Source organism: Tiliqua scincoides, chromosome 1 (genome assembly GCF_035046505.1).
Source record: "Tiliqua scincoides isolate rTilSci1 chromosome 1, rTilSci1.hap2, whole genome shotgun sequence".
Lineage (NCBI taxonomy): Eukaryota > Metazoa > Chordata > Lepidosauria > Squamata > Scincidae > Tiliqua > Tiliqua scincoides.
Genome location: NC_089821.1, coordinates 115,865,232 through 115,880,886, shown reverse-complemented (window position 1 = coordinate 115,880,886; position 15,655 = coordinate 115,865,232). Strand labels below are relative to the sequence as shown.

The 15,655-nt window shown below is 43.1% G+C and overlaps 1 protein-coding gene across 1 annotated transcript; it reads right to left on the bottom strand.

Annotated features, from left to right (window-relative positions):
• Positions 1-3,127: 3,127 nt before the first annotated feature.
• ASNSD1 (asparagine synthetase domain containing 1) lies at positions 3,128-14,876 on the bottom strand. Its single transcript, XM_066635743.1, has 7 exons — positions 14,826-14,876; positions 13,775-13,952; positions 11,738-11,791; positions 10,289-10,364; positions 6,822-8,375; positions 5,740-5,921; positions 3,128-3,643 (listed from the first exon to the last, which is right to left on the bottom strand). Exons 5-7 carry the CDS (start codon positions 8,280-8,282, stop codon positions 3,394-3,396), a joined length of 1,893 nt encoding a protein of 630 aa, XP_066491840.1. The 5' UTR covers positions 8,283-8,375; positions 10,289-10,364; positions 11,738-11,791; positions 13,775-13,952; positions 14,826-14,876; the 3' UTR covers positions 3,128-3,393.
• Positions 14,877-15,655: the final 779 nt, after the last annotated feature.

Below are 15,655 nucleotides of genomic sequence, written 5' to 3'. Positions count from 1 at the left end.
CCTCAGGCAAATACCGCTGCCTGAACGGCCCCTCCTGACCAAGGAATACAGTCAGATAGGGGTTGAAAGAGAAGATGTTTCAGACCTCATTGATAAATTAAAGATCAATAAGTCATCGGGCCAGGATGGCATCCACCCAAGAGTTATTAAGGTATTAAAGAATGAAGTTGCTGATCTTGACTAAAATATGCAACTTGTCCCTCAAAACAGCCACGGTGCCAGAGGATTGGAGGATAGCAAATGTCATACCAATCTTTAAAAAGAGAAAGAGGGGGGACCCGGGAAACTATAGGCCGGTCAGCCTAACATCCATACCGGCTAAGATGGTGGAATGCCTCATCAAAGATAGGATCTCAAAACACATAGACGAACAGGCCTTGCTGAGGGAGAGTCAGCATGGCTTCTGTAAGGGTAAGTCTTGCCTCACAAACCTTTTAATAATAAATAATAATAAACTTTATTTATATCCCGCCCTTCTCCCCGAAAGGTCCTCTTTTAGAATTCTTTGAAAAGGTCAACAGGCATGTGGATGTGGGAGAACCTGTGGACATTATACATCTGGACTTTCAGAAGGTGTTTGACACGGTCCCTCACCAAAGGCTACTGAAAAACTCCAATCAGGGAATTAGAGGGCAGGTCCTCTCCTGGATTAGACCTGGTTGAAGACCAGGAAACAGAGAGTGAGTGTCAATGGGCAATTTTCACAATGGAGAGAGGTGAAAAGCGGTGTGCCCCAAGGATCTGTCCTGGGACCGGTGCTTTTCAACTTCTTCATAAATGACCTGGAGACAGGGTTAAGTAGTGAGGTGGCTATGTTTGCAGACAACACCAAACTTTTCCGAGTGGTGAAGACCAGAAGTGATTGTGAGGAGCTCCAGAAGGATCTCTCCAAACTGGCAGAATGGGCAGCAAAATGGCAGATGCATTTCAATGTAAGTAAGTGTAAAGTCATGCACATTGGGGCAAAAAATCAAAACTTCACATATAGGCTAATGGGTTCTGAGCTGTCTGTGACAGATCAGGAGAAAGATCTTGGGGTGGTGGTGGACAGGTTGATCAAAGTGTTGACCCAATGTGCGGCGGCAGTGAAGAAGACCAATTCTATGCTTGGGATCATTAGAAAAGGTATTGAGAACAAAATGGCTAATATTATAATGCCATTGTACAAATCAATGGTAAGGCCACACCTGGAGTATTGTGTCCAGTTCTGGTCACCGCATCTCAAAAGGACATAGTGGAGATGGAAAAGGTGCAAAAGAGAGCAACTAAGATGATTACTGGGCTGGGGCACCTTCTTTATGAGGAAAGGCTACTGCGTTTGGGCCAATTAAGCCTAGAAAAGAGACGCCTGAGTGGGGACATGATTGAGACATACAAAATTATGCATGGGAAGGATAAAGTGGATAGAGAGATACTCTTTACACTCTCACACAACACCAGAACCAGGGGACATCCGCTAAAATTGAGTGTTGGGAGGGTTAGGACAGACAAAAGAAAATATTTCTTTACTCAGCGCGTGGTCGGTCTGTGGAACTCCTTGCCGCAGAATGTGGTGACGGCATCTGGCCTGGATGCCTTTAAAAGGGGATTGGACAAGTTTCTGGAGGAAAAATCCATTATGGGTTACAAGCCATGATGTGTATGTGCAACCTCCTGATTTTAGAAATGGGCTATGTCAGAATGCCAGATGCAAGGGAGGGCACCAGGATGAGGTCTCTTGTTATCAGGTATGCTCCCTGGGGCATTTGGTGGGCCACTGTGAGATACAGGAAGCTGGACTAGATAGGCCTATGGCCTGATCCAGTGGGGCTGTTATGTTCTTATATAAACTATAAAACATTAAAAATATGAAATACATCCACAACAGTGTCAAAAGCCAACCAGTGGCAAGAAGCAACATTTGTCTTATTTGCAACATTTGTTGCAATAAATTAAATTTGTCTTAAAATATGCAGCAATATTTTAAATTGTTAATTAAACAATCAAGCACTGGTGTGCAAGCAGCAAATATACCACTAAAAATGCTGAGTTCAGAAGGGTTTTTAAAGAGAAAAGTCTTCAGGCCCTGCTGGAAGACTTCCAAAGAAGGAGTAGTGCTCAACCCAAAGGGGAGGGAATTTCACAGAACAGGCACCACTATTGAGAAGGCCCCATTTCTGGCTGCCATCCCCCAAACCTCTCTTAATGGCAACATGATAATTTATCTGGCCATGATAATTGGGCTCTCTCAGCACCGTTTCTGCTGAGGTTCTGGGAGAGCTGGAAGAAGGCCTCAGAAGGAACACTACGAGGGAAGGGGCACACCAAGAGGTGTACGAGAGGGAGATACTGCTGAGGCTCTAGGGCAGCCCAATTATTTTATTCTTTATTCTCAAGTGGGAACTTAGTAGCTGCAAATGACAGAAAATATGCAAATCTTAATATTTTCAAGATACGGGAGACCCCAATTATCACGTGAGCTGCCCTTTTGCAGCACCACTTCTGCTGAGGTGTCACTTTGCAGAGCACCTTTTAGCTGCGGAGCTGCAAAGTGACGCATTGGCAGAAGTGGTGCTGCAAAAAGGGCAGCTCACATGATAATTGGGGTCTCCCGTATCTTGAAAATATTAAGATTTGCATATTTTCTCTTCTGTCATTTGCAGCTACTGAGTTCCCACTTGAGAATAAAGTGCCTTTTCCTGACCATCATCTGCTTGATAACATCACTTCTTGCTCAGTATAGTGGGCCCTCCTTACCACAGGTTTGGCACCTGTGGATATGAGTCAACATGGGTGCCAACCTACGCTGGAGGGCCTCCCAGTCGTGACCAGAAGTGCCTTCTGGGTGTGTCTGGAAGATATTCTGAAGTGCAGGGAAGACAGCTGCAGCCTTCCCATGCTTCAAAAAGCCAGCCAGAGCCTGCCCATGTTTCCATGGGAGATTTAACATACAGTATTCTGAACGTCAAACATAGAGCAGCCGTGGGTACTGAATCTGTGTGTAAGAAAAAGTTTGGGAGACAGAAAAAATTGAGCATATCAATTGGGAATAAGGGACATAAAATTTGCTGAGACAAATGAGAAATTCTGAATTTTTTTTTAAAAAGCAATTTATTTCATGAAAGTGAAAGAAACATCTTGCAGATCACGCTAGACACAATTCAATTGGCTAGTCATGTCTAGTCTTCAATGAAATCAATGGGATGTATTAGTTGTAATGGATTCCCATTTTCCATTGCTGTAAGTGGGATCTTATACATTTTTTTAAAAATGCTCAAAAAATGCCAATGTAAACAATGAAGACTTAATTTTAATTAAGTGGATAGAACTAGAGTCTTTGTTGTAATTGAAGTTCCCTGAATTGCATTCAATGGGTAATTAACTTGGCAGGCATGAGCTCAGTATACAGCTACTTTATTGAACTGCCTGGAGCCTTATACATTTGTCAGATGCCTTTTCATTGCTGTTCTCCATTTTTGCAATCCTGGAACCGAACTGGATGGCCCTCTTGGGCAGAACAGATGACGATGTCAGGCCAAGCTCAGCAGCTGCAAGGCGCAAAAGCAATTTCTCTCCAATACCTCGAGGTAGAGCCAAGTTTGCTTTTTCCCAGACAGGAAGAGAGTTAAGAAAAGATACCACCTCTTCATCAAGAAATGGAAATCTAAAATAAAAACAGTAACACAAAAATGTTTTTAAGACATGAAAAACGTTTTGGAAAATCCTCTGTAAATTTAGTTCTGCTCTTTATTTATGCCTTTATACTGTTGCTGAGCTACTTTCCTCATTTGCTGTTTTAAGGTATTGTATTTTAAAACTGCTCTGGGGGATCTTAGCAAAAATTGGCTTGTACATTTTAAAAGAAATACATAAAGTGAACCGATTGGGGGTACTTACAATAAAATCATGTTGGAAAGATTTTGAGATTCTTTTCACTGACGCAATACTAAACAGTCACAGACTTTATGAAAAGGGTTTCGAGGCTTTATTACAGTTCTTTAGTAAGTTATACAAGCCAATTGATTCAGTTTGGATACAAATGTTCACCCCTCGTTTCTCAAAGAACCACACCCCGAAAATCACATTAAATAACGTGAGACAAACAAGTTACCCATGTGACACTGTATGTTACTTCCACCTCCTTATTGGGCATATTATGACAGGTTTGGTGCATGGTTCCAGCTCTAATTAGGAGGTCATTCTGCCCTGCATCTCAAAATGTTCCTGGCCCACAACTTTAGTTACACAAAATCCTGGAATTCTCCCTTTAGGAAAGTTATGATCTACATGTTCTGCCAATCATGATCTCTTTAAGTCACTTTGACATAATGACTCTCCTATCCTGTTTTTAAGGGAAACAATAGTCATTCTCTTGGCTCCAATTTCAGTTATTTTTCTCAAACAAGAGAAGATAAGTTAACCCCCTAAAATCTCCATCATTCAAAAGCAAATATCCAAGTACAGCCAAAAGTAGATATTATTTCAGTAAGTTTTAGAAGGCAACCCATGGGTTGGGATTGAAGGAAATCCTGTAAACACACCCATGGGTTCAGCAACCCCCTCAGTTTCTATGTGGCACAGGGTAGAGAGGCAGCGCTGTGTGAGAAACAAACCCAAGGACCTTTTATGCATGTGGAATTAATTGCATAGTTCTTAGGATCCCAGACACCATAATACAATGTGCACCAAAAATAAATATAAATCAATTATCCAAAATGACTACAATAAGCTTTGTTCCAAGGGTGGCTCCAGATGTTACAAGGAATTGCCCAGACAGGATATATAGGTGTCTTGGGCAACCTCTTGTCACACTTCCAGTGGTGTCTCCCACATCTCCCTATGATGAGAATCATGAGGAATATTATGCATCTGGAACTCCTAAATCTAGCTGCTGCTGCTGCACAGAAGTTACTCACACATGCTCTCTGGCTGCTTTCTCTAGAACTGCTAAAGCATTTATAGCTTTCCTTAAGGTGGCACTTTGCATTTCTCTCAAATGTAGAACAATTTCTTCCTCCAACACTCCATACCCAAGATTGCTTCTGATAGTAAGCAGCTGCCCTGATTTTCAGTCATCATTGCGAGACTTTAAGGGTGGAACTATCCATTATGGTTGTCGCCAGAATGCCAATTTCTGTCACAGTGCCATATCGAGGTCTCCCACTCTCTCCTGGAGCACGCACAATACCTCACCCAGTTTCACAATGTTATCATATTGTTTGTTCCTGTGCCTCTGCTCCATATCATTAGCTGCTGCTACAATGGGGAGCCACACACAAGGACTTACTCTATGTTATCAGAGTAAGTGATCTTACACACAACAGGAAAATGATTTTAGGCAGGGATGTGCTTGTTGGTGGCAACCACAAATCCTGCATAATGCCGTTTCACCCATGTATGCCACTGCAAGAGGCATTAAGGCACAGGTATGTGTCAAGCTGTCCGTCTCCAAGCAATTGCCTCAGTACATGACATGGCTAGAAATTTGCAGCTGCGCCTCTGAAGGCAGCTGTGAGAATGTGTCCCTGCACATTCGGAACTCTGCGGAAAGTATGCAGAAGCACATCCTTACATGGTTCCCACTCTGAAACCTAACAACTAACAGATGCTTTTCAAATTATGTTCTCCCCCCCCCCACAAGGAACGATGCAGCATGCAATACACATGCATGTTCAAATGTAAAGTCTATATCCTTATTGTTTTTATGTTGCATGATAATTCCTCAGAGTCAAAGTTTTTCTCAGCTGCTTTACAGTTTACCTAGCTTCTTTGCCGTGATCTCCAATAACTCTATCATCTCGGCCAAGATTTCTAGAAGAGATACGACCCAGTTCCATTCTTAGCTCTTCGTTCAGACCCACTAAGCCACGTTTCTGAAAGCAAACGCGATGTCTGGAATAACCGGCAAGCTGCTCATCTGCTCCTATTCCTGTCAGTACGATCTAGAGCAGAGTACACAACACTGTCATCTTAACATTTATTCATTCATTCCACCATCTGTATCTTGCTTCCCAAAGATTATGCAAAGCAAATAATCCAGGAATACAAAATAAGTTTTTCTAAAGTAAATAGAGGTACAGTAAAATATTAATGCAGCCAAAGATGCCTTAAGGTAATGTACCTGCAAATGACATTCACCTAAGGTTCAGTTCTGTCTCAGTGAAGAATAAATTGCTACTTGAAGTTTAAATGTTATAATACAGATATTATCAAAACTGGAGACATTCACTCAAGCAAAGTCAGTACATCATAAATGTTACAAGAATACAAGAGTGAAAGAATGTTTCCTTAAGATGGCTTGATATGTTTGTTAAAGAGAAAGATTTCTCATCAATAAATCCATTGCAAAGGAACAAGGGATCCAATCTAAAGACACAAGGAAAAAGAACTGCAAATGCAATTGGTGCTTTCTGTGTTTCTTTGCAGCAGCTTTGAATACCAAAGAAGGTTCCATCCACTGCATATGCTAGTGGCTACCTTGCACATTAGTTCTTATTGAGGCCTGAATTTGTATGTTTTCATCTTCTGGGTTACACATGCAATGCATTCCTAAACAGATTTGCCCAGATTGAAGTTCAACTGCATTCAACAGAACTTATAGACAGGAAAGTGACAGACTAAAAGTACAAGCTTGTGCATGTCTATTCAGAAGTAATTCTTGTCAAATTCAATTAGACTTACCCCTGGGTAAGCATGTATAGGATTGCAGCCGTAGTTACAAAACAATTATGGCTATAAAATATAGTTGTATTTAAAAAAAATAAAACACAAACTATGGACTTTCAATAGCTTTACACTTTTATTCAAAGTGATCAATCAGAAGTCAATAAATTGCTTCATACCTTGGCAGGACTTTCATATGGTCTTCTATTTCCCTGATGCATAATCAGACCTTCTCCTCGGGAAGCAAACCACACAGCACAACCAATGCTATCATCCAACACAGTGTCCAATGGGTATACTAAGTGGCTTATGCTTTGCTGTCTCTTTGCTTTTAAATCTTCCAGTGTAACATTGATCTCCACAAAATTCCAAGATCTTGAGGGATTAATTGTTTTTAGCTCTTCCAGTCCTGCTCTGCCTGTGATTCTATCAGGCACGTTAAAGCACGACAAAGAATCACCAGCCAAAACATCAGTGTCACTAAAGGTTTCGTGGCTAGGTGGCAATGCTTTCTTCTGTTTGCTGTACTTCCTCACAGAACTGTTCTGTTTCCCTTGGTCAGAAATCTCGAAGGCCACATTGAGAAGATCAATGGGTTCCTCTAAAGGCACATATCTGTCAGCAAGGGTTGCTATAATCATGGAATCAATGCCACCAGAAAAGAGTATAGCAACATGGGGTTTCCTTAGAGTCAACACTTCTCTTAATCGAGGAGTGTCTCTGACTAGACATAAAACCCGTCTCTTTACTGCTCTACTCAAGACATCAATAAACTGGTGAACCAGGGATTTTCTGTGGGGTTCTGCAAGAAATATTTGAAGAACTCCAACATCAGGAACATTATTGGTAAAATCAAAGAAATGGGACTCTTCCGGACCTTCAAGAATCTTCTGATTTAAAGGAACTACAGGTGTTATCAATGAGTGGGAGTCGCTCACTACAAGAGACACATGAGCTGGCAGATCTTTTGAAATTGGATTCAGGTCACTGATGGCCGCTTCTTTGGTTATAGTCCCTCTGGAGGAATATTTCCAAGGATGCAATGTTAAAGTAATAGCTTTAGATGCAGCACAGACCTGGAGATCAATTTTGAAGATCCCAGACGCCGGAACTTCCTGCCATTGGCTATCGGCTTCAGGAACAGCACTTACAGAAGTCAGAAGGAGAACCTTGTCAAGCTCCTCATTAAACTGCCACAGCAAACTACGACGGCCAAAGTAATCCCTACCAAACCACAAGTGATGTTTGGATGCCTGATAAAAAATAAAAGACCATGGGCCCTGAATGGAAGAGAACACTGACAAAATGTCAGATTCACTAATGCATGAGCAAAGTTGGTGAAAAATAACTTGCGTATCATTCTCTTCAGCCTCTATGGGAATTCCACTGAAGACTTCTCCATTCCAAAGAAATACATTCCCAGTAGCAGGGTCTTCGACAGGCTGTGGAGTCATGGGCCCCCTTAAGTGAAGAACATGGCCAGAAAATAAGCACTGATATGGAAGCTGGCATACAGTTTTTACCAGCTGCTGGCTGCTGTTTGGCCCTCTTCTTCTAAGATTGCATAGGATATCCTCTTTCAAGAGACAATCTTTAGGAGGGCAAGCAGACAAACTGACCACACAGCAAATACCACACATTGTGAATGGATATTTGATTCAGCTATTTCTTAATTTTGGATTTTTCTGTATTTTCCATATCTAGATGCGCTTTCTTTAATCGATCTAGTGTGCCTGTATTAAAAAAAGGGGGGGGGAGAAAAATTCATTTTTAGCACTTAGAAAAAGCATCAAAGTAAAAGTATTTTTAAGTTGTTCAAAACTAAACATTTTAGCCCATTAACTGTACATCACTGCAAGTTTCACACATACACAGTGGCGTCACTAGGCTTTGCGTCACCCAGTGCGGGAGGCCAGTGCGTCACCCCCATGTTGAGCAGTGCACCCCCTCCTGTGCAGTGGGCGGTGCCTCTAGCGTCATGCGCATGTGCGAGGCTCGCACATGCGCACAACGTTAAATCTAACTGCAACCGAGTTCGGAGGTGCCTGCGAGCCGTTCCAAACTTGGCTGCAGGTGCCTCTAGCGTCGTGCGCATGCGCAAGGCTCGCGCACGTACATGGCGCTAGATCTATCTGCAACCGAGTTTGGAAGGGCAGGAACTCGCCTGTAGGTTTGAGGCTGTGGCGTCGTGCGCTTAGTAAGCGCGCAGGGGGCGGAGGCACGTGGCATGTCACCCCCCCACAGCGCGTGACCTGGTGCGGCCCACACCCCCCTAGCGACACCAGTGCACATACATATTTACTAAAGACATCATCCACAAATATGCAAGAGGGACGAGGGCACAATCCAACCACACAGATCACACAACAGAAAGGAAGATAGTGCTCACTTTCAATTCACATCCCTCCTCATACGGGGAAGGAGTTCCATATCTACTACTGCACTGATTGGTTGTCTGAAACAGAAGAACTATTGGATTTTTGGAGCACATGACTCCACTTCTATACCAGCTTCACTGATTTCCAAGTTCAGTTCAAAGTCACCATTAGTCCCAAATGGCAAAGACAAGTGCACCTAGAAGACTTTCAGTTCTTCTCCCATATAAACCTGCTGGTTCACCATTGGGGAGCTAAGGAGGTCCTTCTGCACGTCCCATCATCTTTAGAGGTGTTAGCAGGCATGGACAAATCAAATCATGCTGTGGTGGCACCCAAGATGTAGAACTTCCTGCCCCAAGGTTTCCCTCAGTATTCTGTCACCTATAGAAGAATCTATTGCTCAAGCAAGCTTTTGGTCTGTCTGTGGTCGGAATTTGCATTATTTATTGTGTGCTTGTCTCTGAGTATATGCTGCTTTTAATATTTAATAAAATTGTTTTTATTATTGATGTCAGCTGCCTCGAGTGTTTCTTCAGAATATGAAAAGCAGGACAGATATCCCTTGAACCACAAAACAAAAACTGGGTTATATTTCAAGTTCTTTTTCCACTTGTTCCTTTCCCTTCCTGTCTTTTGTACAACTTCCCCTTCTCTCTGCAGCCTTCCAATATTCTGCTCCTAAAGATCTGGAAAACGTCACTTCCTTCCCAAGGGAAGGGTCAGAACTCAGTGCTGGAGCACCAGCTTTGCATGCAGAAATTTCCAGATTTAATCCTTGATATCACAAAGGTGGTGCAGAGAAAAATTTGTGTCTGCAGCCCTGGAGAACTACTGCCAGCTAGTGTCAATAGTACTGAGCTTGATGGACCAATGGTCTAATTCCATATAAAGGTGGCTTCCAGTGCTCTTAAGTTCACTCTCCTCTTCACATATGTGAGACAGCGTCACAGGAAAAGTCTGTGAGAGCACAATCCTATATCCTCAGAAGTCTGCCCCACTACATTCACTGGGGCTCATTCCCAGCAAACTGTGTATAGGATTGCAGCCCTCAGCACGTTTATGTAGTGCTAAACTCGGGCTTAGGGTTACATCTGAACCAGATCAGTAAACAGGAGTACAGTATTCCAGGTGATCCAACACCAATATCAGCAAACACTGAACATTATACTCAAAAAAGGGAACATTCATGTGTTTTTCCAAGAATATCAACTTTAAAAGTAAACACCGCATTCAATGCATACAGAAATAAAAGCATCTCCTGAACTTACTTTTGCATTCAGATAGTGTTTGGGTCCTGTCAGCTAGAAAGAAGATGCTGCTGTTGGACTGCTGCCTGTAAACCTTCTGCAAAAGAAGATGAAACAAGAGGGCATAAATATACTCTCTAATGGAAATAACAAGAAACAGGAAAAATAAAAGTGGAAACATACTTAACTTCATTTTTGCAGTTTTTATTTTAAATTCCACTGTAACATGTATCTGGCTGCACCAAAACTTTTGAGTTCCTCTAAAATATGGGAAACTATTCCTTCACCAATCAGAATACATCTTATTTTCCTTTGCCCCATTTTTGCCTTATTAGACTATAAACCTGCCTTTATTTTTAAAGATGTTATACAGCAAATAGATCTTTGAGGTACATTAATATAAATAACATATCCTGATACAGCCTCAGTCTGGGTCCAAGTTTGGGACTAAGTCACACTTTCCAAATTGGGGAGGGGGGAGGGAAGAGTGCAAAGCACATCACATGTACACATTCATCCCATCTTCACAGTGTGGTGGCTATGCTTCATCTGCTGCTCTGCACTTACTTCCAAATCCAATTTCTGCTTCAGCCAGCTGCTCCTGCAGATTTATGTACAGTACCTATTATTTGCACTTAATTTTCTGCCTTTCACCTCACATGGTCCCAAGGTGGTCAATGACATCAAACAGGAATTAAATACATTTTAACAAAAATTAAAAACCAATGAAAGCAGCACCAGAACCAAGCACAATCCTGACTGGCGGATGGGCCGGTGCAAGTCCCTTGTGCTGGCCCATTGTTGTCACGAAATTGCCATAAAGCACTTTTGTGCCAACGTAAGTGGAGTTAGGCTGGCGCACGGATATGTGCCGGTCTCCCCACACCAACATGGGCCCTGGGACAGTGTGAGTTTGTGTCAGCCAAGCTGGCCAGCGCAGGGGTCCAGGCGGCGTGGGGAGGAGGTGGGAGGGAGGCATTTTGGGGCAAAGGGAGAGCATGTGTGAGACAGCTGAGATCCTTCTTTAAAGCAGGGAGAGAAGAGGGTCTCCAGTACACCCCCCCCCCCATATTAGGAAATGTCACACTTAGGAGGTACAACAGAGGAGGCCCAGTCCTATGTGCATGGTGGCCTGGCCTGGTGATGGTACATGGAGCAATGTCTACCTGGAAGATCTTAACAGGCCAGCCATTTCATGTGGCAGACAGTCCAGGTATCAACAGCCCAAGAGCTTTAAGGGCAAGAACCAGCATCTTGAATTTGATCTGAAGGTCAATGAGTGTAACTCTTGCAAGACAGGATTACTGAGCTCCCTCCATGTGGCTCTTGTAAAAGTCTGGCTGCAGTGTTCTGCACTAGTTGGAAAATAATAGATTTCTATTTTGTATCTCTTATCTCTATTTTCATAAATTTTTTTCTACTTCCCTTTATTGCTCGTAATCTACCAAAAGTAGCTCTGAAGTCACTTACCCGATTCTTCTTCAGGTTGGAAAGTTCATCAAGTACAACTTTTTGCTCTTTAATCTGCAAGACAAGGGAAAAAAACCAACTCAGTTGGGTTGTAATGAGTAAATGCCACTACTAAACGCAATTAATGGTTTTCAGAACATAAGAGGAGCCCCGCTGGATCAGGCCATAGGCCCATCTAGTCCAGCTTCCTGTATCTAACAGTGGCCCACCAAATGCCTGAGGGAGGCTACAAGACAAAAAGAGACCTGCACTTGGATCTGGTGCTCTCCCTTGCATCTGGCATTCTGACATAGCCCACTTTTAAAATAAGGAGGTTGTACATTACACACCATGGCTTGTAACCCGCGATGGACTTTTCCTCCAGAAATTTGTCCAATCCCCTTTTAAAGGCATCTAGGCCAGATGCCATTGCCACATACTGTGGCAAGGAGTTCCACAGACTAACTACATGCTGAGTAAAGAAATATTTTCTTTTATCTGTCCTAACTCTCCCAATACTCAATTGTAGTGGATGTCCCCTGGGTGACATCATTAACCTTGAAGTGGTGTCATGGTCAGAAGTGACATCATTAGGCGGGAAAATTTTTAACACACCCTTATGACAAAATCAATTAAGTTTATAATATGTATAAAAATTTATTTAAAATAAAGAACCTTCCTAAGTCGTTGCTGATCTGTTTAGAACAGTATTTCTCAAATTGTGGGTTGGGACCCGCTAGGTGGGTCACGAACCAATTCCAGGTGGGTTCCCATTCATTTCAATATTTTATTTTTAATATATTAGACTTGAGGCTACCCTGGTATGTGACTGCATTTGTGGAAATGTTACAGATTTCTACGTTTAACAGGTTACTCCGTATTAGCTTTTAACAATGAAAGTCAATGGGGATTACTCCTGGGTATGTGTGGGTAGGATTGCAGCCTAGGATTGTTAAAAATTTTCCTGCTTAATTATGTCACTTCCTGCCATGACATCAATTCCAGTGGGTCTTGACAGATTCTGATTCTAAAAAGTGGGTCCCGGTGCTAAAAGTTTGAAAACCACTGGTTTAGAGTAATTCCCCAAACACCCCAAAGGTTGCAATCCTATCTGCACTTACCTGGGAGTAACCTTACCCCATTGACTATCAAAATAAAGGCATATACATAATAGCCTGTTAAAAACACAGTCTGTGACATTTCCGCAAATGCAGTCACATATCCTGGTAGCATCAAGTTTAATATATTAAAAATGAAATATTGAAATGAATGGGGACCCACCTGAAATTGGCTCACAACCCACCCAGTGGGTCCTGACTACCCACTAGGTCAGGGGTGTCAAACTTGTTTCATATTGAGGGCCAAATGGCATTCATGATGCCTGCTGAGGGTCGGAAGTGATGTTGTTAGGCAGCAAGTAATGTCAATAAACAGGCCATAACCAAAAGTAAGCACTTTTTCTCACTTAGAAATTCATTAGCTGCAAATGACAGAAGAGAAAACACGCAAATCTTTATCATATTTCAAGATATGGGAGAGCCCAATTTTCATGCAGGCTGCCCTTTCAGCAGTAACACCTCAGCACTGCTCAGCAGCTGAGAGCCTGAGGGCAAGATAAAAAGCTTCCAGCTGCATCCAGCTCTGGGGCCTTATGTTTGACACCCCTGCACTAGGTAGTGTTTGAGAAACATTGATCTAGAACAGGGATCTCTAAACTTTTTGGCTGAAGGGCCAGAAAAAAATTAAAATTTAAATAAATACATTAGAAATGAAACTTAGATGAATTAATAAATGAATGGGCTCAAATGCCCAGGGTTTCTTCAAGCACCAATACAGCCCAAGAAATAAAGCACACACTTAAATGGCCCCCATTTCCCCACCCAAAAGCACAACTCCAGTTGTGTTTGGTCAACTGGGCCAGAAGCTCTCAGGATCAGAGGCTGGCTGTGGGTCGGACAGAGGATGGCCGTGGGATGCATCTGGCCCCCAGATCTGGGTTTGGAGACCCCTGATCTAGAACAACTGAATTTGCATACTTTAACTCTCTTTTTGGCTAACCTTTTGATTTAGCTCCTCTTTGTCATGCAGGTCCTGCTCCTCTCTCTCCTCCATTGTTGTGTCTGGCTGAACATTCAGGTTGTGTCTGGCTGGACAGTCATGCTACTCCTGTAACCAACTGGGTGAAATCACCTTGTGTGCTTTTTCTGTCCCAGACGTGTGCAATCAACCTCTATTTCTTTAACAGATAAAAGCTGAGTGTTACAGTCAGAATTACTAAGATAGCTAAAAGCTAATGCAAATTCTCACAGTAGCAGTCCAGAACACATACATAAATGAGGGTCAAGGTGGGAACACAGAAGACAGCACACACTCCACTACATTAACCCCTTTCTGCCCAGCCCACAGATGTACACATTTGATCCCTGTTGCAAAAATGCAATGCTGGGCAGAAATGGCTTACAGCCCAATCCTATCCACACTTTCCTGGGAGTAAGCCCCATTGACCCTAATGGGACTTACTTCTGAGTAGGCATGCATAGGACTGGGCTCTGAGGCTACAATCCTATCCACACTTTCCTGGGAGTAAGCCCCATTGACTCTAATGGGACTTACTTCTGAGTAGGCATGCATAGCATTGGGCTCTTAAGCAGCAAGAGTTTTAGCAGGGAAGGGTTTTTTCCCCCCTTTGTGTTACTCTCAGATTAGCTTCCTCAGTCCACTTAGATCTCTGCTGGCAGAAACACTGTTCACATGAAGCTAAACAACCCAGTGCCAGACTCTTGAGTATCCCTAACTTTTTCCACTCTCACATTAACATTGGGGGACATTTCACACTTCAACCACTAAATGAAGGATCTCTAGGGCTACTGTCTTAAAGACAGACTCACTGGAAATAAATCCCACTGAGCCTACTAAGACTTCTGCATAGAATTCATAGAGTGAACAGCTCCCTTCTGCAAATAGTGGGGCTGTAAGTCAAGGCACACTTTCCTGGAAGCAAACCCCACTGCACTGGGAACACTCCAGGATAAACATGCACAAGGCTCAGCTGCAACCCGCAAGAGACCTTCCCAAAGTGGGTCACCCCATTCAGACGTGCATCACCCACCTGCCCCCTCTGTGCTGCCACTTCCTCCATCCGGCAGTGCTGTCACTGCTTCCTTCCTCGACTCAGGCGAGGCTGCTTCGGATTGGATTCTCAGAGTGACGGGCGTGATTCGGATCAAATGAGACGGAGCAGGCTGCGGAGACGCAAGAGGAAGGCGCCTCCGGTGCGCTTGAGCAGAGGCTGCTTCCCTCCCCACGTTGCTCGCTGGTTTCATTCATTGGACCGAGCTCGTGCAAAGGTCAGCAGGCTTGATCGCGCTGCAGTCCCTCCTTCAAGAACCTCTGAAGGCGGCTTACAAACAGTTGAGGCTGCAGTGCTTGCCACACTTACCTGGGAGTAAGCTCCATTGACTCTAATGGGCCTGACTTCTGAGTCGACATGCCCTGGCTTGGGCTCTATCCTAGCCACACTTTCCCGGGAGTAAGCCCTATTGATTCTAATGGGACTTACTAATGACTAGACATACCTAGGATTGGGCTCTCAGGCTGCAATCCTATCCATACTTTCCTGGGAGTAAGCTCCATTGACTATAATGGGACTTACTAATGACTAGACATGCATAGGATTGGGCTTTAACAGTTAGTTAAACAGGCAGCTTAACTGAAAAGCCAGCTCATATAATTTAAAACTGCCAGTATGATTTTAAGATGATCTTCTGCCTACTGAAAGAATCATGTTGGTGCTTGAACATACAGTATAACTATTGAAAAGTTCCACCATTCCAGTCAGTCACACATCACACAACAGGGGAGGAGCTACTGTTCTCAACAGAGTTGGGAAACTCTTATTTCTAGGATGGTGCTTGAAAACTAGAACAGTAGATTGGTTTT

Excerpts from the sequence above, each read along its gene's own strand:
- ASNSD1 (XM_066635743.1), bottom strand. The coding sequence starts at position 8,282 with ATGTGTGGTATTTGCTGTGTGGTCAGTTTGTCTGCTTGCCCTCCTAAA. Across the intron at positions 5,922-6,821 it reads CATATGAAAGTCCTGCCAAG|ATCGTACTGACAGGAATAGG; the intron begins GTATGAAGCAAT and ends ACTCTGCTCTAG. Across the intron at positions 3,644-5,739 it reads GATCACGGCAAAGAAGCTAG|ATTTCCATTTCTTGATGAAG; the intron begins GTAAACTGTAAA and ends TTTTTATTTTAG.